Here is a 27918-nt window from a genome sequence, read left to right on the forward strand (position 1 = left end):
CAGTCCGGAAACGCAGCTGTCTCCGCAACTCAATCGGACGGGATCAAGACGAATGGCCAACGCCTCGTTGGTGTGTTGTTTGCTGTCGCCAAGAGCCCAGGTGCCGCGCGTGCGAGATTCGAGGCTCACCCGCAGCTCTCGGTTCTGTACTCGCATTCATAGATCCAGCCCCGCAAGCGCAGGCGGTGTTGCTACAGAGCCAGGTTGCAAAACCTGGCAATTTGACAGTCGTGCGAAGACGGAAGAACGTTTCGTACGCGGCGGTGCCATCCTCTGCACTTCGCTAGCCAAGAGCTGAATTGCAAGCAGTAAGCCGCATGTGTGGGACCAAGACCTAACACCGCCCTGCTACACGACGGCTGCTCCGATAGAACAGAAAAAAACACCACGCCCGCAGAGATCACGGTGAGCAGCGATGGGCCAGAGTTACATTCTGGTCCACGGCCTTTTCGGCTGAGAATAGAATTCCCTGTCGTCGCAAAGGGCTTCGCGATGCGTATAAGAAGGCGTCCCTCTCCTCGAAGGGAGTACCTAGCATCACTTCACACGCAGCAATCTCCCAAGCTCGATTCGGTTCGAAAATCCATCCTCCTACAGCAAGAGTGTCCCATCTCACGAAAGCGCCTTGGAGCAAGAAAAATGCAACTCCTTCTTCCACTGTACCTCTTTGTCGCCGTCTCGGCCGCTGGTGGTAAGCTTTCCTTTTTTCAGACAGTCATTGCCGCAAATCGGAACTGAAAGATTCGCAGCGATCCCGCAAGCAAGCGAGGATCTTCCGGCTCCCAGAGAGCTTGCCATCCAAGACTTCGTCCCGCGGGACTACAGCAAGAGAGACGGCGTCACCAGGTGCGGGGGCATCTGCAATCCAGGACGGAACACTCCCATTGCTGGCTGCAAGGCTTGCTGTGCCACGTGCATGACCATTTGCATTGCTCTCCATCCGGTCGAGGAGTGTATCTGATTCCATCATTCCATTTGCGCTTCACGCGTCTCCGAAAAGAAGCATCAACTCAGCATGGCAGGCGTTTCGGGCGTCTTTGTCGTCTTACCTATTTCAAAGGACGCCCGTGGAACAGATTTGCTCAGGATCCATGCATTTTTCTATCGTCGAGAGGAGGAAAGGGGGAAAACATCAAATAGAAATCAAGTCAAGCAAACACAAAATCGACTCATGACCGTGTCTGCTCGTTCTCTCAATTTCACTCCACTTCCAACTTCAAGTCCAGTCCCTTTGATTCCCCTCCCGCGTCTTTGCCAGCTATCTCCATCCGTTTGCGCGCCACCCGTCCATCTAGAAATGCTGCCAAAAACGAAGTGCGAAGCTCGTGCTTGGACCTGCTCGCTGCTGCTGACTTTCTCGCCAGAGATACAATCGCCGCGAGGTCGTAGGAAAGTCCGGCCGTTTCCTAGGGCCCCAACCGCCGCACGCCTTTATGTGCGCAACGTGATTCGCGAGCGAGACACTCCGCCGACCTGGAAATTTGCTCGACGGCGCAGTTGCTTAACGTGGACGACGTCAGGGAAGCAATGTGTTTCGCACGTTTGGAGAGGGCCGAGCCTGTGCGCGTCACGTCCTTTCAGAAACGTCGTTGTCGTGGTCCGTCACCAGCCTGGCGCTAGAACTAAGCGTACGGAGAAAATTCCCTTGCGCGCGCACGCCCTTGCCGTGACGACGGGTCTGCGGCCAAAACGCTGGGAATCGTCGTGCGTAAATTCTCCACGCAGACACTTATCCACGTCACAGCATTACGTTGGCCGAGGCCAGTGCTAGGCGGGAGGAACGAGATAGAGAGAGAGAGAGAGAGAGAGAGAGAGAGCGAAAGAAATACGCAAAAAAAAGAAAATTTTTTCCTCTGTTGACTGTCCTCTTGGAATCGTCTCAAATGACAATGTTCACGGCCATTCTGGACTACGAAGATCCATACGTTCAGCCTCTGATCGCTGAGGCGTTTCAGAAACAGATTCCGCAAGATGCTTGCCAGGTGATCCAGCCTTCTGCGGAGCATGGCGAGACGCGCAGCAACAACAACAACAACAACAGGCACGACGGCGAACGCAAGGTCGTGCAGATCCGCGCGTACGAAGCCATCGAATTCGAAGAGGCCCTCGCCCACCCTGACCGGATCCTGATCAACGCGTACATCATCCGCAAGGCCCTGATCCGCAAGCACTATCTCTCCAACACGGTCCACGCGTGGATAACCAAACACCCGGACAGCGTGCTCGCGAGGCACTTCAAGCCCTCGGTCGCCTTCGAGGTCGACTACGCCGAGTTCCTGGACGAGGCGCTGCTGGAAGCGTACGAGCTTCGAGAGAGCTTCGAGAGGAACGCGCGGCTGCAGCCGGCCGAGCGTGAGTGGTGGATCCTCAAGCCGAGCATGACGGACCGCGGCCAGGGCATCAGACTGTTCAGCACGGAGGACGAGCTCGCGGCCATATTCGAGCAGTGGGACCCGCCGGATTCGGAAGACGAGGACGACGACGCGGACGACGAAGGCTCACACGACGGCATCACCACTTCGCAGCTGCGCGACTTCGTCGCCCAGCCGTACATTCACCCGCCGCTGCTGCTCTCCTCCTTTGGCGGCCGCAAGTTCCACATCCGAACCTACGTGCTTGCCGTGGGTGCCCTGAGCGTCTACGTTTACAAGCCCATGTTGGCCTTGTTCGCTTCGCAGCCGTACGCCGCGCCCTGGGAAGAGGACGACCTGAAGGCCCATCTGACCAACACGTGTCTGCAACACACCGGAGACCGGGACGGCGCCGTGCATGCGTTTTGGGATCTCGAAGATGAGCCGTCCTGCGCCACCTCCGATCCGGACCGCGCCTGGAAGGACGCCGTTTTCGAGCAGATCTGCGCCGTCACGGCCGACGTCTTTCTGGCCGCGGCCAAAAACAACGCGGTGCACTTTCAGCCGCTGCCGAACGCGTTTGAACTGTTCGGACTGGATTTCCTCGTCGATTCCCAGCGCACCGTTTTTCTGCTGGAAGTGAACGCCTTTCCGGACTTCAAGCAGACGGGCGACGCCTTGCGCAGCCTGGTGGCCGGCCTGTTCGAGGAAGTCGTCGACGTGGCCATCAAGCCCTTCTTCGGTCTCGAAGGCGGCAAGCCAGACGGCTCGGAGAGATTGAGACAGGTCCTCGATCTGGACATGGGCAAGCGATAAGGAAGTACGCCGTGCCGAACATGATTCCTACTACCCTGCCCTTGGAAGCAGCCCAGAGCGCACACGTCGTCGTTCAACGACGATCGAGCATGACACGGATCTTCAAATGAGAATCTGATGCGCGGACAGAACGTGCGCTCGTCTCGGTCCCACGCTGCGAGTCTCGTGCCGAGATGGTGACGAAGCGCTTCAATGCTCAGGAAGAGCTTGACGGACGCAGGGTGAGTAGCCACGAACAAGAACGCATTCTTTTCAGTCTTTTCGCGCCGCGTCCTGTGTTGCAAGCCTCGTCGACGGCGAAAAAACGAACAGAGGGCTGCCACCCAAGCAATGTTTCGTCACTATCGCTGGCCAGATTTTTTTTTTATTCGCGTCCGCGCCCAACTGCCGCACACATGTACGACGGCGGGATCAAGGAAATGCCCATCCCACAGTATTCTTCAGTCGCCTTCCATGCATCCGAGCGCCTGCGCTGATCCCACCGTACCCCGTCGAAGGATCTCTCATTTGTCCAGACAGAGGCCGTCGAGAAGTCTTTCATAGTGCTGAAGCCCCATTGTCGCAACCTCTCGAGTCCTCGTCACAGGGCTTCAAACCTCGTCCCTTCACATCGTTGGTCTGTTCCTCTCTGGACCAAGGCTGATGATGTTTACATAACCACGCGCTAAACCACAAATGGGGTTAATTTAGGCCGCAGTGACGCCACCCAAGTCACCGCTGAAAACGTGACTGCGCGTTACCGTGAACAGATTTGTGACTGTACTGAGTCGTCGCCGACAACCTTTTTGCTTCTCGTCTTCGACTTCACGCGGGAAAATGTTCCTCGGCGCATGCACGCCCCTTGTAGACTGCCGTCCGTTTCCGTCGACTCCTTCTACGCTCTAATTGCCGGCAGCTCCGTCTGCCCAACTTCTTCTTCCGCCCCTCCATTTGCCGCCCTTCGCGAGTTCCCGTATCCGTATCCATGACGAATTTGCCTTCACAAATGGCTTCTGCGGAGCACGCGACGGACGCAACCACAACGACCGCCGCTGATACCGCGGCGAGCGCCGGCGGCGACGCACATGCGGACCCGTCGCGCGCGCAGAGCGAGTCACCAAAGTTGGATATGGACGAACAAGCGACACTCGACCTCCTCGCCACCGCGCAGAACCAAGAAGACCTTGAGCGCAACATAGGCCAGCAAGCCGAACAATTGCTCCTATCTCAGGCCGACGAGCGCGATGCCAAGCGTCTGGAGAAAGTCGAGACGCAGCATCGACGGCTTCGGTCGCAGCTGAAAAAGGTGGATCAGCGACTTGCCGCTCCTGGAGGGTCGAGGACGACGACTCTGTTGTTAGCGGAGAAGGAGAAGCTGGAGGTCGACATCCGGACTGCGGAGGCCGAGATCGAAGGCATCAGGAGGCGCATGGACGAACGGAGACGGGAGATCGAGCAGAAGGATGGCCAGGAAAGCGCCCAGGGAGCAGGGCAGCGTCCCGGCGAAAGTAGGAGGGACTTCTTGATCCGCACTGGCAAGATCACGCCCTTCTCCAGGATGCCACACACCGCTCGCCTGTCTTCCAACTTGGCGGACGTCATGCTTGAGGCCGAGGCGACGGAAGGGTCGGAGCTTGACAGCGAGGATGCGGACGCCGAGCGAGATCTCGAAAAATCCGCGGGCCCGCGGTCACATCAAGTGCTGAGACGACCAGGCTTTGCAGATTACCCGACCCCTGACTCCGCTGTCCCGGGACGGCCCACGTCGCAGAAGCCGGCAAAGAGGAGGAGACTGAAGGCGGGACGCGAGAAGGGACGTGACCGTCGAGTGGGAGAAAGCACCGCGTCCGACGATGAGTTTGAGCCAGATTCAGACGAACAGCTCTCTGATTTCGGATCGTCTTCATCAGACTTCGATCTCGAAGCTGAGCGGGTTCTTGCTTCTGAACCCATGCGCAAGCGGAAGAGACAGACGAAGACACAGCGACAGCGACGGCAGCGAGACGCTGAAGAAGAGGAAGAAGTTGCCGACGATCTTGCGGGGTTGGACGACGGCAATGACAACGTGTATCAGACACGAGTCCGCACCTGGGTCAAGAAGCGAAGCGCTGCGCGACGACATGCTAAACAAGCTCGACGAGAAACTGCTGCGCCTGTCTCGGAAAGCGAGGGGGATAGTGATGAGAACGAGTCCACGGAAGAGTGGCACAAGCCTCATCCAACACTCCCCGACACCGCCCTCGACGGTGGCTTCCGTATCCCTGGCGATATCTACCCTTCCTTATACGACTACCAGAAAACCGGCGTGCGCTGGCTGTGGGAGTTGTACTCGCAACACGTCGGAGGCATCGTCGGCGACGAGATGGGACTCGGCAAAACCATTCAGGTCATTTCCTTCCTTGCGGGCCTGCATTACTCCAAAATGCTGAACAAACCCGTCATCATCGTGTGTCCTGCCACAGTCATGAAGCAGTGGTCGAACGAGTTTCACACCTGGTGGCCTCCCCTGCGCGTCTCCATCTTGCACAGCTCCGGCAGTGGCATGATGGACTTGCGCCACGAGGAAGAGCTCGAGGACGAGCTCGACCACAGAGACTGGAACGAGGACCGGCCACGCCGGGGCAAGAATCACAAGACGGCCAAGAGGATTGTCGATCGTGTCTGCAAGGACGGCCACGTGCTGGTCACAACATACTCTGGCCTGCAAACCTATTCCGATCTGTTGATCGACGTTGACTGGGGCTACGCCGTGCTCGACGAAGGCCACAAGATCCGCAACCCGAACACGGCAATCACGATCTACTGCAAGGAGCTGCGGACGCCCAATCGCATCATCCTGTCCGGCACGCCAATTCAAAACAACCTCACCGAGCTGTGGTCGCTCTTCGACTTTGTGTTCCCCATGCGCCTGGGCACCTTGGTCAGCTTCCGCACGCAGTTTGAAACGCCGATCCGGATCGGCGGTTACGCCAACGCGTCGAACTTGCAGGTCGAAACCGCCATGCGATGCGCTGAAGCCTTGAAAGACACGATCAGTCCGTACTTGCTTCAGCGATACAAGGCCGACGTTGCGGCTGATCTGCCAAAGAAGGTCGAGAGGGTGCTGTTCTGCGACATCACGGCTCTTCAGCGTCAGCAGTACCAGATATTCCTAGACTCCGAGGAGATGAAGTCTATTCTAGCCGGGAAGCGCCATTCGCTGTACGGCATTGACATCCTGCGCAAGATTTGCAATCACCCGGATCTCCTGGATCACAAACGCGCGTCCGGGAAGGTCAACTACGGCGATGCCTCCAAATCTGGCAAGATGCGCGTCGTAAAGGGCTTGCTTGAGATGTGGACCAAGGCTGGCCACAAAACACTGCTCTTTGCCCAGCACCGCATCATGCTGGACATCTTAGAGAAGTTCGTGCGAACAATGGATGGTATACGTTACCGTCGGATGGATGGCAACACGTCGATCAAGGAGCGGCAGGACCTGGTTGACGAATTCAACAACGACCCCGACATCCACGTCTTTCTGCTCACGACAAAAGTTGGCGGTCTAGGCGTAAATCTCACCGGCGCAAATCGCGTCATCATATATGACCCTGACTGGAATCCCTCGACCGATATCCAGGCTCGCGAGCGCGCGTGGCGCCTTGGTCAGAAACGCGAAGTAGAGATCTACCGCCTGATGACGGCGGGCACGATCGAGGAAAAGATCTACCATCGTCAGGTGTTCAAGCAGGTGCTAACGAACAAAGTGCTCAAAGATCCGAAGCAACGACAGACGTTCCACCTGAGAGAGCTGCACGATCTCTTCACTCTTGGAGACAAGAACGACGGAACTGAGACGGGCTCGCTGTTCAAAGGCACGGAGCTGAAGCTAGCAAAGAGACCGGCTGTGGCCGCGTCTTCTGAAGATCACGAGAAGAAGGATGGTCATGAAGCGAACCCACCTGACCGGCAGGTCGAGAACGTGCAGGGAATCGCGCGGCAAGAAGAGTATCAAAGCACGGAAGAGAACAACACGCACGGGGACGGCGAAGGGAGCGGCGAGGACAAAATCCTGTACGCCATCTTTTCCAAGTCAGGAGTCCACTCCGCACATGAGCACGACGCCATCATCGCTGGATCCTCGGCAAGGTCGAACAAAGTCGAAGCTGATCCGGAGATGATCACCAGGGAAGCGAGGAGGGTTGCTTCGCTGGCAGCTCAAGAGTTGGTCAGAGCTGGCGAGCTGGCGAGACATGTGCCTGCGGGGGTGCCGACCTGGACGGGGACATTTGGCGTCTCCGGCAGGCCTGAGGAACGACCTCGGCCCTTCGCCGCCGGTCGAGGTGCTGGGCCTGGGCGCGGGCGCGGACGCGGCGGCGGTCCTTCAAGTTCGTCTGTTCTTGGAAACCTCGCTGCGCGCCAGACGACCAGCTTACCGTCCAACCCTGACCGTAGCGGAACAGGCAGCCCCGTGCCCGGCCAGCAGCCGCGCGGGAAAGACTTCATGATCCTCATCCGCGACTACATACGCGCGCACGGCGGCAGCGTGTACACCAAGATGTTGATCGACCATTTCAATCGGTACTGTGGCACGGAGCAGCGCACGGCCGAGTTCAAGGAGATGCTGAGGAAGATTGCGACGTTGGAGAGGAATCCGGCCGGGCGCGGGCAGGGAGGCAGGGGTAAGTGGGTTCTGAAGGAGGAATTCAGGAATTGACGCCGCGCCTTCGAGCGACGGAGGCGCGTCGGCCGTCTTTGCGAATATCGCACACAAGACTCACCGGCAAACACCGCAGGCAAAGGTCAGGCATGCGTGGGCTTTGCAACACGACGGCCGTTGCGAAAAAAAACGATCTTGTAGAAACCCGTCTTTGTTCGGGAAGCACGTGTTTGAACCATGCAATTAGAACGTGGGAGGCGTGGTTGCCTCTCAGCAATGAATGAGATGTTCAAGTGATTGCATATTCGGGAAAATGATGCGTACACCCGTTCTTTTTTTTTAAAAAAAAAATCTTTTATTATTTACTTGTTTTTCTTTGCGGGATCATACTCGTTCGAACCAAATCAGGTCCTTTCCCATCATAGCTTCGTAGCCGAGGCCCATCCTCGAGACTGTGCTGTCGCTTCCGACCTCGAACTCGGCGCGCATGGCCTCCGTCTCGAGGTCGAAGTTCTTGGCGTCCTTCAGGTAGTGCGTGCGCACGAGGAAGTGCTCCGCGTTGACGTGCTCAAAGTCCAACACGTGCGGCCACGTCCTGTTCTGGACGTCCGCGTGCAGGATCCGACCGTCGTCGCCCGTCGAGGGGACAGGCACGCCGACGTACGTGGGCGCGGGCGCGAGCGTGATGTTGATGCGCTGGTAGGCCGGGTGCTGGTAGACGCCCGTGTACGCGGCTAGCGGCAAGGCATGCCTGACGGCGCGGTCTGGGGGCGGGGCGTCCGGAAAGGCGACGGCGCGCAGGTTCTTCATGATGTCGAGGCGGATCCGCGACGCGTTTCTCCACAGCCCGTCCACATCTGGCACGTGCCTCAGCTTGATCCTGCGGCCCAGCAGCTCGAGGCCGATGCGGAAGAGGAGGACGGAGCCTCCCTCCGCCGCGTTGGCCATCACGCTGACGGCCCAGTCCAGCTCCGGCACGTACAGCATCAGCGTCGCGAACCCGGGCACGCCGCCCGTGTGCTGGATCAGCTCGTAGCCTTCGTACACGCTGACGAACCAGCCGAGACTGTACGCCGCGGGACCTTGGTCCATGCCCAGTGGTAGCGAAGGCGTGACGATGCGGCCGGTTCGAAGCTCCCTGTACGATGCAGCACTGAGGATCGACAGATCATCGTTGAGCATGGCGCGTAGATACTTGGCGTAGTCGGTCACCGACGAGATCGCACCACCGGCGCCGGCGACGAAGAGCGGGTCGATGGTTGGGTACACGTCGAAGCTTCCCGTGTCGTTGTTGAACCAGTGGCCATCGGCGAGCAGGCCCGTCATCTTGGCCTCCTCGACGTTCATGAACGTGTTATTCATGCCCAGGGGCTGCCAGATGTTGTTCTTGAAGAACTGGGCGATGCTCGTGCCGGACAGCTTCTCGATGACCCTGGTTAGGATGACGAACATGATGTTGCAGTACTGAAACTCCTGCCTGATCTCTCTTGTCAGAGGCAGGTGTGGGAGCGACCTGAGCAGGTCATCGATGGTGAAGTTTGGCCCGCCGTAACTCATGTCATGGCGGGGTAGCCCTGTGCGGTGCGAGAGTGCATCTTCAAGAGTGGCGTGTGTCGTCACGTAGTCGTCCTGCAGTTTCCAGGGAACGATGTCAATGATCTTGGTCCGCAGTGAAAGCTGATACGGTGTTTTCTCGTACTCTTCGATGAGTTTCAAGATAGATGCGGCAGTGAAGGACTTGGTGGTTGATGCTGTGAAGTACAGCGTGTCGGCGGTGGCCTTCGTGGACGGAAAGCGGGCTATGCCATAGCCCTTGGCATGCGTGTCTTGACAGTCAACAATGGAAACCGAGAAGCCTGGAACTTGGTAGTCTTTTAGAGCCTTTTCGGCGATCTTGTCAAAAGACTGGTCGAACGGAAATTCCCGTGACGTCGGGTAACCTAAGGGCGTTTGTACGCGCGGAAGCCCGTGCACGACAGGAATTGCAAGGTAAAGCAAGGAGAAACATTTCATGTCTTTACAATCTGAGAGCCGCACAAGCTGTAGGGTCAGAGCAGAATTTAACGCGTTGTCGCTAGGTCAATAGTTTTGCTGCTTGCAAAGGAAAGTCACAGTACCTGGCTACGAGGACGTCAGACGAGTCTGAAAGCTGAGAATGTGGCCAACAGTCAGAGTCACGATCATAAACCTCTGGAATTCGTTGCTCTTAACTTTGGACGGCTGCCTACCACCTCGTCCATGAGGTTGCATTTCAATGCTTGCCTTACGTCTTCAGATCCGGAAGCAAGCTTACCCCATTGGGATAGTCGTTTACGGCTCAGAAGGCCGTAGTTGAATGGCGAGCGCTTGGTTATGCGCATCTCGATGACGTTCTCCACGAGAGCCACACTGTACATCTTTACCTGAGGAGTACTGGCTTCTTTTCCAAGTATCCCACAGTGCAGCACAGTACATATCTCGGGCAGAATCTACATCTTTACGTTGATGATGTAGATCATCCGCAACGGCATTCCTCATCTTCATGACGCAAGTCCATTGGCTGAGGTGAGGAGAGTTCGCTTATTGGATGGAGCGCCGATGTCGGCGCACAATCAGGAGTTAAAAAAAAAATCTCCATTCCACGGAACGGAGGAGCACAAACATGACGGGGAATTGGGAAGTGAAGACTGAGGAATAACAGCATGGGCGTAGGCAGATGTGAGTGCGACGTGTACGTGCATCGCCCGTCGGAGGAGCATGCTTGAACTCCAAGAATGGAATGGTGAGAGAATCAATGTAGTGCAATCCATGCCGCATCTCCGGCCAGTTCGGTTCGACGACCAGGAACAACGCTTCTGTACTGCGCCTGCAAGCCTCAGCGACACGATAAGTGCACGAATGACGAAGCGCGAGGAACGCCTGACCCTGCCCACGGAGACGCAACGGGGGACGGCGCGCGCAAGAGAGAAACGAAGCCTGAGATTCGTCCCCGGCAACCGGACGGGCCAATCGAACGTTGCAGTAAGGCGAACGGCGTCTTGAAGGCCCAATTGGCATTTCCCCACTGTCGCAGATCGTACTTATGCATCAGCACACCGCAACTCTTGCTGCTACACGAGCACTGATGGCGCTGCGACTCCCGCTCTCTGTGTCTCTGCTTTGTATTCGCGCTCTCGCAGAGGGCGGCTCTGTTGTCTCCAAGGCAAAAAAAAGAGGACCAGCGGCAGAGGGCAGAGAAGAATAGCCGTAGTGGCGTGTGTATTGGGAGCGGCCAGGGCCGGAGGGGAAAAATTTGACACGAGCGGCCCACGCCGTCATCAATCGTTCGCCTCACGTGCGATCAGCTCCGCTCTGCTCGTATGACCAGCCAAGTTAGAAGAGTCCGCCAAAATTAAGCCTCGACGGACACGTCGAACAGGGATGCTCCCTTTCCTGACGTTGGGCTGCCTTTAGCGTGAGAGATGACTGTTTCGGGCGCGGACCCAAGAAACGACTACGTCGGTTCGTTTCCAGTGTGCGTGCGTGGTGAGAGAGAGCAGCGAGGGCAACGAATGCAAGTCCAGGGCAAGCAATGCGTGATACATTTCCTACTGGGCCCAAGCAGATGGACCACAACTGTTACCGCGGGCTGGAGTATTGGTGGTGCCTACGGTGATGTTAGCGTCAGAGGCAAAGCTCGCTTCGACGGCAAGCTGGTCTGCTTTCACGCGCCGTCATCCTGTCTTCTCCAACGTCTTCTTCGTCTTCGATCCACCGAGAACCGAGAGCCACGGACACTATTTAGAAAAAAAAGAGAGAAAAAATCAAAAGAGACCGATGACGATCAGGAACAGTAGTGGCCCGGTGACTGGCCTCAGACGTTTCTTCGTTCACCGACTGGGCCCAGGCCGGGCCGGGGTTGTGATTGGCTGAAACCCCATAGGCCCAAAAAATATTTCCCCCCCGCCGTTGTCTACGCCTCGTCCTCTCTCTTTTCCTTCCTCAGCTTTACAATCTCAATCCAGTCAAATCGCCAGAAACCGCTCCAGAAACCCCGTCCACTCAGCATTCACTACTATATCTTCGTCTCGAAACAATGCCGCAGGCTATCGCTGAGCTGTAAATCCCCCGCTGGGGGCCATGCCTCGTGCGTGTGCCCTCCAGTCCGGCCAGCTTATCGAGAATTTCAAGACTCTACGAAGATATATCTAGTTTCGACTCCGACCTCAATTGGCCCGAAGTCGACCCCAAAGCTTGATATTACGCGTTTGATCTCGCTACTCGCGCTTCCCGAGCTGCAAAGATCAACGATACATAAACGAACGCCCGCATTGTTTCGCCGTTTGACAGAGCATCTCAAACGATTGACGATCTCGGCTCGACTTGTCCCACGAGAGCGTTGTCGAGTCTTGCAAAACCAAAAAACAAAATCACCTTTCGTCTGCCGACGAAGTACGCTGTTTCACACGACCAGCTCAGCAGATAACATCCCAAACATCTCTCCCGGACTATCTCCAACAATCGCAAATAAAGACACCTGACTCCGACCTCTAAACACACCCCGACCTCCTTGTATTGCACCTTAAACTCACTTTGGCCAATCGAATAGCCAATCAGCCCGAGAATCTTTAGAAGAAGTAATCGCGATCCATGACAAGGCTCGATCGCATCACGTCTCCTGCGGAGAGCGTCGGCACTCATGCCGTGAGCAACGAGGATGTCGGACATGGCGCAGCATTTGCCGGCCGCAATGACGGTTTTATCCGTCACTCCAAGCTCAGAATTGTCAAGAGCGAACGCATCGCCAAGCCGAGGAAGTCCAACAATGGCGAGACTTCCGGCTCGGATGGCTCAGCTGAGGATGAGGCTGACGGCGATGACGACGAAGCGGATCAAAATGCAAACGACGACGAAGCAACGGAAGATGATGACGCAGCTGTGTTTGCCCCGTCTGGTACGGCTTCTTTGACTCGCCAGGACAGCAATGTCTCTGGCATGACAGACGCTTCATGTGACACGATCACCAGCGGCCAGGCGGGGCTTACTCAACTTGGCGGTGGACTCAAGCGGAAGAGAACATCAAGCGAGCTCAGTGTCAACACGGTGTTGAGCACAATTGAGCGGGATGATGACGAGGTAGAGTATCCGCGTAAGCGAGTAAGCCGCCGGCTCAGCAACGAGAACGGACTATTGAAGTACGACTCTCGCATAATTGACATCGACGAGGACATCGATCTTGCAGAATATTCAAAGGCCATTCAGAGCTCCAGTGATGACGAGGATGCAAACTACGACGGCATCAGCCAAGTCGATGAGGAGGATGAGTCCGACGTCGAGAAGCTGGAGGAGGCTGTGATTATCCAAGAAGAAACCGCTCGCATGATCAATGCCACTGCCGACAGCTCCGTCAACGGTGCTGACAGTGACATCGAACTACCCAGCGACATCGACCTGGGCTTGTTCCACTCGGAGATGGATGACGTCTTTGATGCTGGAGAGTCGTTCTTCTACCGTGGCTTGAACAGCGATCCTGAAACTCCCAGGAGGAAAAGGTCTGACGCTTCGGCCAGACGCGTGCGTTTTCAGGATGAGATTGACATTGCACCTCACAGCTCTCAGAGCACGACGTCTTCCGAGACCGACATTGATATCTTCCCAGACTTGCTAGAAAATCCTTTCAAGCCGCGAGATGAACTTCCGGCTGAGGTTAGAAGCCATATTGAGGAGGAAGACGATGCCGACGTTGCCAATGGCTTCTCCAGTGACGGGGAAGGCTCCTGCTGGGACTTCGGCGAAGACAAGGCCAGCGAGAATTTTTTCTCTTGGCACGACGAGGCCGAAAGCGACTCAGAAGATGACGACTCTGACTCTGATCTGAGTGGCTATGATTGTATGCCTCGCTGTTCGTTTTCCTACTTGTGTAATTTGCTGACCAATCCACCGCAGCCGATGGTGATACTACAGACGATGACCTGCCGCCGCCCAGCACAATCAGGGCGCCCAAGTCTCTTCTCCACAGTCGCACACCGTCTACCATTACAAGTGAGATAACTACGCCAAAACCTTTTCCAAGGAACAGACGTGCTCGCAGAGGGCCCATAATGGGTTCCTTTATCGTCGATGAGAAAAAAGCCATGGCTTTTATCGATCCAAACACCAAGCAACTGAGAATTCAGCCTGCCCGCATCCCTCACGTTGATCCATTCTACAGCACGGCCAGCAGCGTCAACAACTCACCGCAAGTTAACTTCAGCAGCATGGCATATGACAGTGACAACAGTGACTTCCCGCGACTCCTTACCGGTCCATCTGATGTCATGATGAGCGGTGTCTTCGGTGGCTTGCCAGGACAACGATACGAAGACGGCCGCTTTGTTATGGAGGCCAACGGCCCGCTTCTCATTGGGCCCCCAGAAGCTTTCTATCCGTTTACTTCTATCCGCAATGACGGTACACCGGAAGATGATGACGACGATTATATGACTGAAGAGGAGTTCGACGACGACGTCGATCTCATCACCGCATTTCTTGACGTGGAAGGCGACGAGGACGAACCAGAGTTTGCTGAAGACGATATAACGTCGCCAACGACCGACGCTGCTGATGAGACCCCTCTTGCTCGTCGGTCTATTCTCGCCCATCTCGACGGCGGCATTGTTAGCTCCTTCCGTAATCATCAAGACCGCCACCGTCACGCCTCAAAGTTGCCTCACGATCGTAACTTGGATTCGACCCCTATTCGTGACGGCAGGACTGCCGATGAAGTCATGACTCCGCTTCGTAAGCGCAAGGGCAGCGGTGGTATCCATAAGAGCAAACCACCCAGACGTATGCCTCTTATCGGAGGCTTTTCTTGAAGGTCACGACGTGATTCTTAGGAGCCGTCCTTTGGTTGAGTCAAAGGACGAAGCGACAAATGATAATGACTAATGACAAAAGTGAAAGCAGCCTAGATGCCAGAGCCTGATTGGGCTCACCAAAAGTATTGCTTTAACCAGCGATGAAAGACTTTTATTCCGTTCTCGTCGGTGTATGAGTACGAATACACAAAAGCTTGTTCTCTCTACGAGGCTGGAGAACTCGTGGAATAGTGAAGAGCACTGAATGGGATAGACAGGTAGCCTGAGGGAGGTTCCGGGGCAGCGAGTGGGAAAAGGATACACATGAGCACATCAGCTCTAGTCTATGCAGCGTCTCGGAACGTTCCAAACAGCCCCCTAATGGCTTGAAAAAGTGAATTTTGCGCGACCTTTGCGAATGACGAGCAACATCTTCTCATGAGGCGTTTTGTTACGGCACGTCTCGAGGGCATCGGCAATTGGTTTTTTTTTTTCTCCTTTCTTTGGTACTGTTTTTCCGTGCAAGGAGTTTCACTATGCGCTGTTGTATTGAGTAGTTTTCTGCATCTTTTGGAAGGGCCATGATCAACATGGACTCTTCGTCGCAAATCACATATTTCATACTATTGTGCAACGAAATGACAGTATAAGAGTCCAACCAATGTCGTGGTCTACTTTTTCGTATTTCAGCCTCATGAGGTAGTCATTCAGCCATCATTTTCCCCGCACATTTGTCAGATCATATCATTCACACGTGTTCCTCATACACGTATGCTGTTGCGTGATTTTGACACATGCTGTCGATGCTTGTATCGGCGGACGTGCCTTTCATCATTTAAGGATTTGCGTCCGAAATTCATCTCGTTCTTTGTCACACACGTACGCGAGCAGCGTCAACTGGCTACTTTTTTCTTGGGTCATGTACAGCAAGGGCCGGCGGTTTCTCTACAGGAAGACACAGGACGTGTCAGCTTGGACTAGGAACAGGCTACGCGACGAAACCTGGGATGAAGCAGCCCTTTCGATCTCGCGTCAGGTGCGGGGTGTGTTTGTGTTTGGGGAAGAAGGGAGATTTTTTTTTTTCTTCGTCAAAACAGCGAACCGGAAATGTTTTACTCAGCTTCTCGAGCGCGCCGCCGACGTCTATGTGCATTACGATTAGAAGGGTATTAGGTAAACTAGTATGGAGAACGGCTGAAGGGAAAAAAAAAAAAGCACCGCGGTCGGTCTTTTTTTTCACACATGGAAGCCTTGGGTCCGTGATAACAAGATACCCAGCGGGTCATACTTCTCTTGGATGGCCTTGAACTTTGCCGTGGTTTCCGGCTTGAGTCTGCCCCAGTAGTCCTGCTTGAAATACGCGTCGTTCATGAACAGCGGGAGGTGCACGTTGCTGGGCAGCAGCCCTGCGTCTTGAAACTCCTTGACCTTGTACCCAAGCGTGGAGTACGTCTCCACTGTGAGCTGATCGATCAGTGGGTGGTCGGCCGCGAACCAGTGGGAATAGTCGAGCTCGATCACGATGCGATCAACGTCTGCGTCGAAATCCATCACTACGCCTCCGAGCTCCTGAGCCTTTTGGATAATCATCTTCGGAAGCGGCTGAAGAGCCATGGAAACGATGGCGCCGGCCACGTCATGCGCCTTGTTCGCAACCTCGTGCCACGCATCGTAAATGCCGTTCATGACGACCGCACCCTCCGTCGCGTTTGGTAGAGGCATCGTCTCCGTTGCGATGGTGTAGATCGACCCCTTGAGCACGAACGTGTTGTCAAACAGTAGCATGTCATTCATCGTTCGGGTCTGGGTAAGGTCCAGCAGCGTCGGAATTGCATCAAAGGCATCGAACACGCCATCTGGCGGCGTGGGAGCGTCGTAGAACATGAAGACGATCCAGATGTCGAGCAGATTCTCCAGGGTCAAATCCGTTGTTGCGATGATACCGGCCTTTGGATAGTTTTCGTAGTTTGCCGTGAAAGATCGGACCGCATCAAGCACCAGAGGCGTTTCGGTGTTTGCAAAGACGCGAATACCCCCCCAGATCTGATCAGACTGTTAGAGCAATCCCGGAATAGAATCATTTGACAGGAACGAAGACAAGGGGGAAGGAAAGGGGGTTATGTTTTCTCACGTTATGATCTTGTGGCCACGCCCGAAGCTTAAAATTCGTGACAAAGCCAAAGTCGGCTCCGCCACCTCGCAGAGCAGCCCACAGGTCCGGATTCTCGGTTTCGCTGGCTTTCACAATGGTACCGTTGGACAGTACTACCTCAAACTCCAGGACATTGTTCGCAGCCCAACCATATTGACCGCTAAGGTAGCTCAACCCACCTAATCTCTGCTGAGTGTCTTGAAGGCAAATTGGTCAGAATTTACTTCCAACATACCTCCGAGAAGCAGACCGCTGACACCTACTTCACCCATGCGCCCACCTACAACCATCATACCCGTGCCCTCTAATGCGGCTGTGACATCCATCCATCTATTTCCCGGCCCAACATCTACAGACTGCGTATCATTGTCCAGAACAACCTGATTCATGCGCTTCGTGGCTATCAATGGGCCACCGGAGATGCTGGAGTAGCAGTTTGGAGTATGACCACCGGATTTGACTGCAAAAGCCTCGCTGTTCTCATTTATTATGAGGATAACATCTGACAGTTGCTGCGCGGATGACGGAAGAATGATACAAGCTGGTTTCTCTGCTGAACATGCGGTAGACCAGTAGGCATTGTTGATATCGGTATAGTCGGCCTGTCCTTCAAAGACGGTTTCGATGTCTGGTCGTGTAGCTTGCAATTGGGAGCACGTGGGCGACGTTGATGCTGCACATTTAAAATATAACAGTAAGAGCAATAGATAAGAAGAAAAAAGTGACGACATCTTGAATCGAATGATGTTAACCTAATGAAGGTCGACATAGGAAAGCCGGCTAACGAAGACTAATATACATCTTCAAGGCCGTGATACAGTAGCTTCCGTCGCCAAGACGCACGGCCTGCGAATCGCGATATTCTCGCGTACCTTCAGCCTGGATGTGAGCATGGCGGCCAAAAGCGACATGTGCGTGGTGGTTCTGCCGATGGTATGGGAACAGGCCCAAATCATGGGGAAAGCCAGTGATGTCGAGGCGAGTCATGCATGGACATGGGCATTCCAAGATGCTAACCCAGGTTCGCCGGGTCCTTTAGATTAGGGCATGGACGATCGCTCATGTGGAGCTCCGAAAGAAATTTGGTATCAGAAAGGTTGACTCAAGATTTGCAAAACTAAAAGTGCTTATATTTTCTTTTGCAACGCAGATCTTGAGGATGAGGCTCTTGAAATCCCTCGCCTAGGATTTGACGAGTTTGATGTCCACAGGGGCTCTATGAGACTTCTGGCCCGTCTTGCCGCCCAAAGGCTGAGCATCTTGAGAAAAATGTCCCCGCAAATAAGAACCGACGCGAAACACGCTAATCCCTCGCGCTCGTATAAACTTTGAGGATGCAATGGTCACTTCCAGAATAGAAAGTTCTATCGTCCGCTTTAGGTGAATAGAGCAAACGAGCGACAGGCTTTTGTTGGGCTTGGAAATGGACTGCTAGCCTTGAAACTCGTACGCGAGTCTCGTTGTATAGCAATATTATCAAGATGGACTAGTCTAGAAAGTCGAAAGACCTCCGGAAGTCATAGGGTGTTATTCAACGAAAAGGCGGGGGATCATCTCTCCTAGCTTGAGTTGTCGCACGTGTCTTCATCTATTTATTCATTCACGACATTGGTTCCGGCAAAAGGCCATTATATCCGGTAGACTCCAGTGGAATCGCCAGTCTTGTGCCCTAAATGCGAATTATTCCAGATCATATGGACGTTCCGCTCGCTCTTGACACCGTTTGAGGATGGCTCCGAGACAGCTTTGTTACCGTACTTGCCCTAGCTAGCCTCTTTCGGTGTTTTTATGCCTAGATTTGTCGTCCTTGCGTGAATTTTCACTCTTCTCCGCAGGCCCGTTCAATGCGGGGAAAGTGGGCAGAGTATTCAAAGCTTGTGAAGGTACCATGTACGAGGGTCTTTCTCCACGTCCGAGATGTGTGGCGTTTGCACATGATTTATAAGCTCTCTGATGAACCCCCTCGTTCTTTCGCTCTCAATCTCAGCAGGCTTGGGCAATTTTGACTCTTAGGACCGATTATGAGAACGCTCCCAGGATGAGTCCAAACGGATGTCATCCGCTTAAGACCAAGTAGATGCTGAGGCTTAATGGCTTTTCCACACCTCGAGTGGATCGCAATCAGGTTTTTGATCGTCTCAATCATTTTATTGGACTTAGTGGAATGATTTGAGGAACTTTTGTTCAATTCCAACTTCGATCTCTCCTCGGTGGCCGGTAATGCTGCTGGTAGAATGTACATAAGTCTTATTCGGAGCTGTCTTGAGACTATAATCGGGCTCACGCTCATGTCGCGATCCCCGGATGCTTTGTATAAGAGCGACACGACATCTGGCAGGCATAATATTTTGAGACTCCAAGGCTCGTCACTTGGTATTCTGAGGATTATTGCCTTACTCCTAACCGCTGAAGTAATTTCGAAAATTGTCTTACCTCATCTTAAAAGTAGGTTCTGTACGGATGCTCAAATACAAACTAGAAAGAGAACTGGCCACGAAGTGGTTGCCGCTTGCGTATCAAGCGGCGCAGAATCTGCCATTCTTACCACAGCTGTCTTATTGTGGATGACGGCGCTATGTGTTGAGTTGAACAAATTAGGAGACTGGCAGAGAATGTCATGATGTCGGTGAAGTCCCGCTTAGAATGGACAGCTCAGCCCTGTTGGCACAACATCAGGTTTGTCTATGTTTTCGAGCTTTATACACCATCCGACATTCTTGTTCCTATCGAACATGTTTAAGCTTGGAGCGTACGAATTAGCTTGGATGGTCGTGAGGAGGCGCGCATAACGATTTCTAAAGTTGCCTCTAACTTACAATAGGTCAGTGAAAGGTACAAATGCTGCGTTGCTAAACACTCCGGCAGCCCGCGATGCAGACGCGGCTTCAACCTTGTTTTTATCAGACAAGCACTGTATGATGATGTATGACAGTGCTGTGCTTTTAGAACGTTATCACAACATGGGAGACGGAGTTAAAATCGTCGAGCCGTTACCGGCTAGGGAGATGCTCGCTCCAATGCGAAATGCTCCACAGAGCCTATTAATAATGGACTTTCTGCACAAGACATTGTCCATCACTTGAATGATTCAACGCTGACATGATTCGTTTCTACAGGCTGACAGATGAGGAACGTCCACTTTTCCAACTAGTACACCGCTAGCAACTCTTGGTAAGCAGACGGACGCTCCCAACATGGCTAAGACTTCGGACCACGGATAAAAGACGTTTAGGCCGCCTGCGCTAAATGACGCCGCCCATTTCGCAGGCTTACATCTTCTTCCAGGGCCTTGGTGTAGGGCTGGTAGTTCCACTTGTCAGCCCCCAATAACAGAGCTAGAACGTACGTGCTTTGGCAGTTTGAGTGGAATGGGCTGATTTTGGAAAACAGGGAATGGTTCAGCGGATTCAGTCGCTTGCGTCTTGAACGAGCCGGAATGATTCGCTCATTGATTGCTCGAGGCCGTTTCAGCCTCCTAAGCCTGACAGGGCACTATTCTTCTCAGGGTTAAGCCCGAAGATGATCATCCTGATGTGGCCTTATCATGCTGGTTTGGCACTGGAAGGAGAGCAACAACTCGGCAAGCGAGGAAACGCGCGTGCAAATACTATGCAAACATGGGTTGGGCCGTTATCCCGTGCTCCAGAGCCTACTTGCGGATGGCTACTCCCGACTTGACAGCCAAGCAGATGAAGACTTGGCCATTCTCTCTGCCAAAGTTTCTCTTTTGCATTCCAGCCGTAGTTCTTTACTCTTTGGGTCGGTAGAATGAGGGCGATAGAACTGTGGCTGCTGGCAGAAGGCTGCCTGTGTACGGGAGCAGTGGCACGAGGTGAGTAAATTACGGCGAGCTGTCGAACCGGTGAGAATTTCCTGTAAGATGTGCTTCCTTACACTCTTTGTTCAGGTTTCATCAACAAGCGCGCTTCGAATGTATGCCCAAGCGCAGACTACACTGCACAGAATGGATTAACATTCTCGACCACGAACCTGTGCCTTGAGAACCTTCCCGGAGATGATATATCTCACACGTCACCAATAGACACCATAGAAGACTGTATGGATCTTTGCTCGTCTTCACCAGGCGACGTAGCATGCACAGGGATCGCGTAAGTCAACATCTTCATCAGCAGCAATGTGCCTTGGAAGTGACGCTATTCTGCGATAGCCTTGTCATGCAACACAATCACTGGCTGGATCTTACTTGACGCGCGACTTTTCTTCTGTATAAAGCCGCCCTAACTTTCTTCTTAGCTACAACTTTGAAAGCAACACGTGCTGGCTTAAAAATGTCAACATTTCTATATCGGTAGCTACTTCAGATGCAAACACGCATAGTGCTTTGGCCACAAATTTCAACTACGACCCGACGGACGTAGCGTGTCCTTACAGCAATGGCTCCGTGCAGACGACGACTAATGGAATGGCACTCCAAATTCTCTGCAATAGAGACATGCCGCTTAACGATTACTGTGCGTTAGATTCACCACAGGTAAGCTCAGAAAGTTTGAAAGTTTCGCGCGAGACTTACGTATTCCATAGCCCGCAAGATCTGATGGCGTCTGTCCATACCATGCCGAAACGATGGAGGAGTGTCTAGAAATCTGTTCAGAAGCTGCTCCGATCTGTAAAGGTGTCGTTTTTAACCCTGACAAAGCCATGGGCTATGGCAACTGCTATCCGAAGTCAGACATCTCCACTTCAAACATTGAGACTACCGCACAGGTGGCACCAGCGAGGCATTTCGCAATGGTCAACAACATCCCCACGCTGAATGAGACCTGTTCGAATAACACCATCACGAAAGCTTCGGATGGAGAAGAGTTTTTGCTTACGTGTAACGACAACCGTCCATACAACGATCTTGTTCGGGTTCACAGCGAAAATCTGACGGCCTGTGTGGATGCGTGTACTAGTTTCAAAAATGCCACTGCCGGCGAATGCGTTGGTGTCATGTGGGATAGCACAATGTCTTCGTCATGGGAGAATTGCTGGCTTAAAAGCAGTCCAGGCACGTCGCAAACTGCTGCTGGAGCCTTTACCGCAATGAAGATAAGCAACAGCAGCACCAGCACCAGTACCGGCAGCGGTGGAAGCGGTACTTCGAAACCCAGCGCTTCTTCATCGTCGCCATCAGGGGGCAAAAGCTCAAGCAAAGCATGGATTGCCGGTGTTGTGATTGGGATTTTGGCCGTCGTCGCCCTCATCGGAGTCGCTGTATGGTTTGTTCGTCGCAGACGTGCGAGTCAACCTGCCGTTCAAGTATCGGAGCTAGCATCGGAGCCCAAGACAGTGTATGCGAAGGAGAGCCCACCAAGCGAACCGGTCTACCACGAACTTGGAGACCGCAAGGTGGCAGCGGTAGCGTCTCAGACAGGTCCTCAGGAACTGGAAGTGAATAGCCAGCACGAACAAGTCTATGAGCTTCCTTCAGAGACTAAATGATTGCAGCTCAGCTGCAGGCGTTCCATCGCAGCCACGCCTCGTCTTGCGGGAGAGAGTACGTAGCAGAAAGCTGATGCTTCGAGCACGTCTCTCGGACAGCGCTTGCCATTGTGTTGTGCCTGTCCGACGACGCGGCAACTTTCCATCATCTTCACACGCGGCCTCCCGGGTATCCTTGGGCGTGTCGCACAGGTTTTTGCATCGTCAGACTTGAATGAGCGACGGCGTGCAGACGAGAAACGTCGGCTCTCGGACTTACGGCGAGGTTAACACCGAGACGGCGGCGAATTTTACACCTCATGCAATGTGGTCTTGGGTGCAAAGTCACAACGTGTGTAATTTGTCATATGCATCTTTCCTGGCCGTGAGCCCACGCTATGCTCCAAGAGATATCGTTCCTCCAGGGTAGATTAGAAATCTTGTTGTCACGACGAAGTGAAAATTCGAAGAATAGATACGGCTTGTTTGACTGAAATCATGGGGTTTCCCAGCCTCCAGGCCCGGAAAATCGTTTCCTTGAGACTACGTTCTTCGTGAATCCCTCCCGGCAGTTGGATTGTTTTTCTGCACTGGTTGAGCGCACGAATTTCCATCAAAGCAGAGATCGGCCAAGAGATTTAGCTTCTGGACCTGTCGAGGATTCATACGAAGCTCTCGTTGGAGTCAACACGTTGTGGATCGACGGACGTCTGTTTTCATCTTGCTTGGGAAAGGAAAGGAAAATCCAACTTAAGAAGAAGAAGAAAAAAAAACTTAAATCTTGACCGTCTAACCATGATCAAGTTTGGATTTTCAACCACGGGCGAGGAGGCCGCTGCTGCGTTGTCTTCCAACATCCGTGGCCGCACAGGTATCGTGTCTCTAGCAAAGACGCCATGAACGCCTTCGGCTGACACGGACATAAAAAGTGATCGTGACTGGAGTCACGCCAGGCGGCCTTGGCCTTGAGACGGCACGCGTGATCGCGCTGCACGATCCAAAGCTTCTCGTTCTCGCGGGACGGTCGCGTGAGAAGCTGCAGCAGGCCGAGGAGGCGGTGAGGCGCGCGGCGCCGCAGACGGCCCTGCGCCAGCTCGTTCTCGACCTGGGCTCGCTCTCGGCCGTCCGCAAGGCCGCCGCCGAGGTGAACGGGTGGGACGACGTGCCGGCGGTCGACGTCGTGATCAACAACGCCGGGATCATGGCGACCCCGTTCGCGCTGACCGAGGACGGGATCGAGAGCCAGTTTGCGACCAATCACGTCGGCCACTTCCTGTTCACCCAGCTCATCATGGCCAAGGTGCTCGCGGGCGGGCCGGGCAAGCGGGTCGTGAACCTGTCCAGCAACGCGTACAGGAGCGGCGGCGTGCGCTACGACGACTGGAACTTCCAGGACGGCAAGACGTACGAACCGTGGGCGGCGTACGGCCAGTCAAAGAGCGCCAACATACTCTACTCCAAATCGCTGGCGACCAAATACAAGAGCAAGGGGCTCACGGCGTTCAGTGTGCATCCGGGAGCGATCTGGACCAACCTTGGGCACCACGCCAAAGACGACTTGAAGGCGATGGGTATGCGTCCGCGCTTCCGCGATCGATCTCCCGGTGAGCATGCGCGCTGACTTTTGCCTCGTCTAGGTCTTATGGACGAGAACGGCTCGTTAAAGGACACCGAGACGATAAAGTGGAAGACGCTTGGCCAGGGCGTCTCCACCACGATCGTGGCGGCTTTCGATCCCTCCATTGCAGGTGAGCCTCGACGACTCCCGTGGCCGTTCGAGATGAACCAAAAAAAAGGCTGACGAAAGGTGCGAGCAGATCAGAGTGGCGCGTGGCTTTCGGACTGCCAGCCCACAGAGACGCCGGAAGAATGGCTTCAGGACCCCGACGGCCCCGACAGGCTGTGGAAACTTAGCGAGCAATTGGTCGGACAGAAGTTTGACGCTTGATCCTCTTTTCCACTGCTCTGGCGGGTTTGCTGGGGGCGCGCTGGACTAGACGCGAGCGATCATTGAACGACCAAGTCAAGATGGAATTGAATTCTTCAGGCGTGGGGAGACGGATGGAAAGAAGGATTATTCCTTTGATGCCGTAACACAGAAACGTGGCTAGCGCCGACTATTCAATACAACATCTCGTTCATTGGCAGCCCTCGATCTATCCGTGAATGCTTTTATATTATGCTTCTGACGAACCCCTCCCAATGCAAGTAGCAGTTTCATTCATATATACACATTAGTACGGCGGTGCGCTCACAGCCTGCACGTACGTAGCCGTGCAGCCCGCATCCGTTCCGTTCCATTTGAGCTAAAGAGCGAACATTAGCACCTATTCGTCGGCGATGGGGCAATCCAGGTTCCATCTTACCACTGTCTGATCCATGGCCCCGGGACACAAAGTCCATCCGTCCGTCACGTCGCCGAGGCCTAGCAGAAACCCTCCCTTCAGTGCCAGCCCGGCGTCGCTTTGGTCGCCCTGCAGGAACTGCAACTCGGATCCCGGAACGGGCCGCGAGGCGCTGTAGGTGTAGTTTCCTTGCCCAAAGGCGTCGCTCGAGAAGGTGTGCAGCGAGCCGCCGGACAGCGTGAACACGGGGAGCGAGCCGTAGCCGGGGCCGATGGTGCGCAGGAAAAAGTTTGGCTGGTGGAGTGGATCGAACAGGGACGTTGCCGACACCATCGGCAGGTTGGACGAGTTGGAGCTGCACATTGGAGACGAGGCCGTCACGAGGTAGAAGAGGGACGACGACATGTTGCAGTCGTCCTGGCCGGAAGCCTCTTGAGGTTGCGGCGTTGGCAGCGCGCCCACGACCGAAGCCAGGAAGGCCAGCAACGATGGGAGCAGCGTGAAAGTCTTCATGGTTGGGAAACTCTTTTTTTTTTGGTTTTGTCTCGGTTCCTGTGCCTCCCCACGGAGCTGTCCGTCTCTGGCTGGTCCTTTATATCGCCAATCGCCAAGCGGCCTTGAAATTGTTCGTAAAAGTAGTTATGACAGATAGGTCCCGCGCAGATGAACAAGAGAGCGGTTCGAGGCAAGATCGGCAGCGGAGGGGATTTGCCAATCTAAAGGTGTCTTCAAAGTCGGATGCCGTGCGAGTGTCGCCAGCCATCCGTCTAAATATGCGTCGCTCGGGGAGGGGAACGGTGATTAAACAAAAACAACAAACCCCAAAGCCTCGTAACAGCGCAGGCAATGATGCAACGACATCATAAGCCAAGGCCGTACTCTATCCATGCGGTGCCTGTGCGGAACCTGCAGATCACGCTCCACAATGTCCTATTGGCCTCCCCCGTCGGACATGATGCGGGTCGCTGGAGCGCGCTCGGCAGTCTGCTGCGTGGACATCACGGCCATCGCACAGGACACGGTGCGGAGACGTGCTGGTGCACACGGTCGGCGGTCGCACAGCAAGCCCAGCCTTCAGCACGATTGGGCGACAAAGCAGGCTGGTTGCACGGTGGTCGCACGGGAGAAGGCTCGTTCATGTCGACGGGCGGCGACGGTCGTGCAGGACGGACGGCCAGACGTAGCAAGCCAGGGCTTGACTGCGTCTGTCTTGTCTCAGCGACGGGCGGCGGAGACAATGGACGAGAGCAAGGGAATTGGACGAGGTCGCTGCACGATGGCGGGAGTCGAGGCTGGCGAGACGGCCAATGAGAGCGCGAAGACGCGAGAGCTGAGCTGCTCAGCACTCGGCTCGGGAAAAGGCTGAGGCTGACTGGTGAGCCTCGTGCCGGCTTCATCAGATCACGTACAGGCCTTGTGCGTGAGTCCTGCTGGTGCGCGGTGCTGACATGTCGTCGGTGCAACGAGGAAGCCGTTGTTTCGCAACGCCGTGTTTTGAACCATCCTACGTCGGATGCCCCGGACGTTGAAGACATACGTGGAGCGCATTCTTGGGCCGCTAGCCACGCAAACACTGGTCGAGGCTGCATCAGACACGGATTGCACGACGGAAAGGAAATCCGCCCTGGGCGTTGCTTGATTTCCATCATGATGATACTAGTACAAGGCCGTTCCTCTTCCCGGCTTCGCGTTGTGTCCATGTACATGCTTTTGTTCCCAATCCAACCATCCGGACGCCGTCACAAGACCAAACCCAGATCTGCCGTCTCGTCACAGCTCGAGCTGCCTCTGTTTCTTGGGGCTTTCCGTTCCCCTCACCTTCCTCGGGCTGCCCTGACTCCCCAGACTGCCCTGACTTGGCGCAGGTTCCAGACCTGGCGGCTGTCCCCATTGAGGCGGAGGAAGCCCATATTGTGAGCTGTACGGCGTGAAGCCGTACTGCGGCTGCATCTCCCAGCTCGGGTGTCTCTGCGGAGTCGGCGGGACCTGCGGCATGCTGGGGTTGAAGGGGTTGGGATGTGCGTCAGTATTACGACGGAAGAGCGAAAAGGTGGCGTTTGTGATGGCGAAGCAGAAGACGAGGACGACGACGGTGAAGCCCTGGAGGATGCATTAGCACATGCGATGCCGTACAACGCAGGTTGGCAACGTGAGGAACATGACATACCATGGCCTTCCAACTGATGGGCTCGATGAATGAATTGAATATCTCCGCGAACGTGTGCGCACTAACCCTTGCGCGTCCAATACTCCTGTGGTCCTTGTTCATGCATTTTTCCCACTCTCTGCACACCGCCTCCAGGGCCGGCAGCACGGTGCCGCGTTCGCACTGGTTGTCCTTCCAGTGCTTGGCGCACACCGCGATCTCGGCGAGCACCTCGGCCATGGCCTCCTGCGCCTTCTTGTCGACGTCCGAGCGGATGGTCGACCAGAACGAGTACAGGATGTACATGATGCCGAAGATCAAGAAGACGTTGAGCGCGAGCTGCGCGTAGAAGGAGAGGACGTGGGGTAGGTGCGGGTGCGACTCCAGGTAGTGGAAGAAACCGCCGACGTCAAAGCCCTGTTTGGCGGCTGGCTTCGCCTTCTTCTGCTCGACGTCCGTGTCCGCTTCGGTCTCGGAGTCTACGGCCTCGCGTAGCAATCTGCGCCGCTTCGACGCCTCCTTCTCCCTTTTCTTTTGCACTCTGCCCACAAGCCGCTGCGAGTACGGCTTGATCTCGCCCTTGCCCGCCGTCGGGCTTCCTTTGCTCACGCTGATCAGCTCCTTTGCCTTGCTGCCGTTTTTCTTGCTGCCGCTGCCAAACAGCTTGGCGAATCCTTTACTTAGGCCCATGCTCGGCGTCGTCTCTGGCGTCGCCTCCGAGTCCGCCTTCCAATTCTCCGTGTCCGGCGTCTCCCCACCGGACGAGAAGTCCACGAGCTGGCTGCTCTTTCGCGGCGTGGTCCAGAGCGTGGCCGCGTCCGATGGCTTTGGCGGCAGCTTCTTGTTCGTGTCCAGCTGAGGCTGCGAGAACAGCACGCTCTGGCCGGCACCGGGCGGTCTCAATGCCGGCGTCTCTGTTTTCTTTAGCGGCGACTCGTACTGCGCAAACGGCCGCTTCTGCGAATTGGTCTTGCGCTGGTCTATCTCAGACTGCAATCGCCAAGTGGGACCGAGGTCGCCCTGCGATGCACTGAAGGAGCTGCTGTGCTGGAGACTGGAGATGAACGGCGACGAAGGATCGACGGCGCCACGCTTGTTTTCGTACTCAAAGTCCATGGGCTGAGCGTAGTGGTTGCGCTCTGCCATGGCCTGCAACAGAGAAGAGAGCCGCGCGAGAACAGCGAGGCGGATGGATGGCGGGGGGAGGTTGAATTTGCTGTCAGGATGTGCTGGCTTGTTGGATCTGGTTGGATGTTTTGTTTACCGTTG

The 27918-nt window shown here is 54.8% G+C and overlaps 9 protein-coding genes across 9 annotated transcripts; 5 read left to right on the forward strand and 4 right to left on the reverse strand.

Annotated features, from left to right (window-relative positions):
• The first annotated feature begins 1654 nt into the window (after positions 1-1654).
• On the forward strand, positions 1655-3649 carry PV09_08577 (uncharacterized protein). Its single transcript, XM_016362499.1, has one exon. It carries the CDS (start codon positions 1884-1886, stop codon positions 3165-3167), a length of 1284 nt encoding a protein of 427 aa, XP_016209641.1. The 5' UTR covers positions 1655-1883; the 3' UTR covers positions 3168-3649.
• A 235-nt stretch (positions 3650-3884) lies between these two features.
• PV09_08578 (uncharacterized protein) lies at positions 3885-8067 on the forward strand. The gene has a single exon (XM_016362500.1). It carries the CDS (start codon positions 4132-4134, stop codon positions 7840-7842), a length of 3711 nt encoding a protein of 1236 aa, XP_016209642.1. The 5' UTR covers positions 3885-4131; the 3' UTR covers positions 7843-8067.
• Positions 8068-8153: 86 nt separating this feature from the next.
• PV09_08579 (uncharacterized protein) lies at positions 8154-10379 on the reverse strand. The gene has a single exon (XM_016362501.1). The coding sequence runs from the start codon at positions 9796-9798 to the stop codon at positions 8170-8172; it is 1629 nt and encodes a 542-aa protein (XP_016209643.1). The 5' UTR covers positions 9799-10379; the 3' UTR covers positions 8154-8169.
• A 1368-nt stretch (positions 10380-11747) lies between these two features.
• PV09_08580 (uncharacterized protein) lies at positions 11748-15241 on the forward strand. The gene is made up of 2 exons (XM_016362502.1): positions 11748-13633; positions 13690-15241. Exons 1-2 carry the CDS (start codon positions 12394-12396, stop codon positions 14598-14600), a joined length of 2151 nt encoding a protein of 716 aa, XP_016209644.1. The 5' UTR covers positions 11748-12393; the 3' UTR covers positions 14601-15241.
• A 577-nt stretch (positions 15242-15818) lies between these two features.
• On the reverse strand, positions 15819-17465 carry PV09_08581 (uncharacterized protein; the record flags this gene model as incomplete). The annotated part of the gene is made up of 3 exons (XM_016362503.1): positions 15819-16625; positions 16714-16913; positions 16970-17465. The coding sequence occupies 3 exons, from the start codon at positions 17463-17465 to the stop codon at positions 15819-15821; spliced, it is 1503 nt and encodes a 500-aa protein (XP_016209645.1).
• A 3037-nt stretch (positions 17466-20502) lies between these two features.
• On the forward strand, positions 20503-22179 carry PV09_08582 (uncharacterized protein; the record flags this gene model as incomplete). Its single annotated transcript, XM_016362504.1, has 4 exons — positions 20503-20566; positions 20642-20843; positions 20989-21226; positions 21277-22179. The coding sequence occupies 4 exons, from the start codon at positions 20503-20505 to the stop codon at positions 22177-22179; spliced, it is 1407 nt and encodes a 468-aa protein (XP_016209646.1).
• Positions 22180-22953: 774 nt separating this feature from the next.
• PV09_08583 (uncharacterized protein) lies at positions 22954-24106 on the forward strand (the record flags this gene model as incomplete). The annotated part of the gene is made up of 4 exons (XM_016362505.1): positions 22954-23029; positions 23088-23729; positions 23796-23906; positions 23976-24106. The coding sequence occupies 4 exons, from the start codon at positions 22954-22956 to the stop codon at positions 24104-24106; spliced, it is 960 nt and encodes a 319-aa protein (XP_016209647.1).
• Positions 24107-24210: 104 nt separating this feature from the next.
• Positions 24211-25722, reverse strand: PV09_08584 (uncharacterized protein). Its single transcript, XM_016362506.1, has 2 exons — positions 24525-25722; positions 24211-24464 (listed from the first exon to the last, which is right to left on the reverse strand). The coding sequence occupies exons 1-2, from the start codon at positions 25014-25016 to the stop codon at positions 24393-24395; spliced, it is 564 nt and encodes a 187-aa protein (XP_016209648.1). The 5' UTR covers positions 25017-25722; the 3' UTR covers positions 24211-24392.
• A 355-nt stretch (positions 25723-26077) lies between these two features.
• On the reverse strand, positions 26078-27878 carry PV09_08585 (uncharacterized protein). Its single transcript, XM_016362507.1, has 2 exons — positions 26671-27878; positions 26078-26603 (listed from the first exon to the last, which is right to left on the reverse strand). Exons 1-2 carry the CDS (start codon positions 27793-27795, stop codon positions 26274-26276), a joined length of 1455 nt encoding a protein of 484 aa, XP_016209649.1. The 5' UTR covers positions 27796-27878; the 3' UTR covers positions 26078-26273.
• Between the last annotated feature and the right edge of the window lie 40 nt (positions 27879-27918).

Source organism: Verruconis gallopava, assembly GCF_000836295.1.
Source record: "Verruconis gallopava strain CBS 43764 unplaced genomic scaffold supercont1.43, whole genome shotgun sequence".
In the NCBI taxonomy this organism is placed as follows: domain Eukaryota; kingdom Fungi; phylum Ascomycota; class Dothideomycetes; order Venturiales; family Sympoventuriaceae; genus Verruconis; species Verruconis gallopava.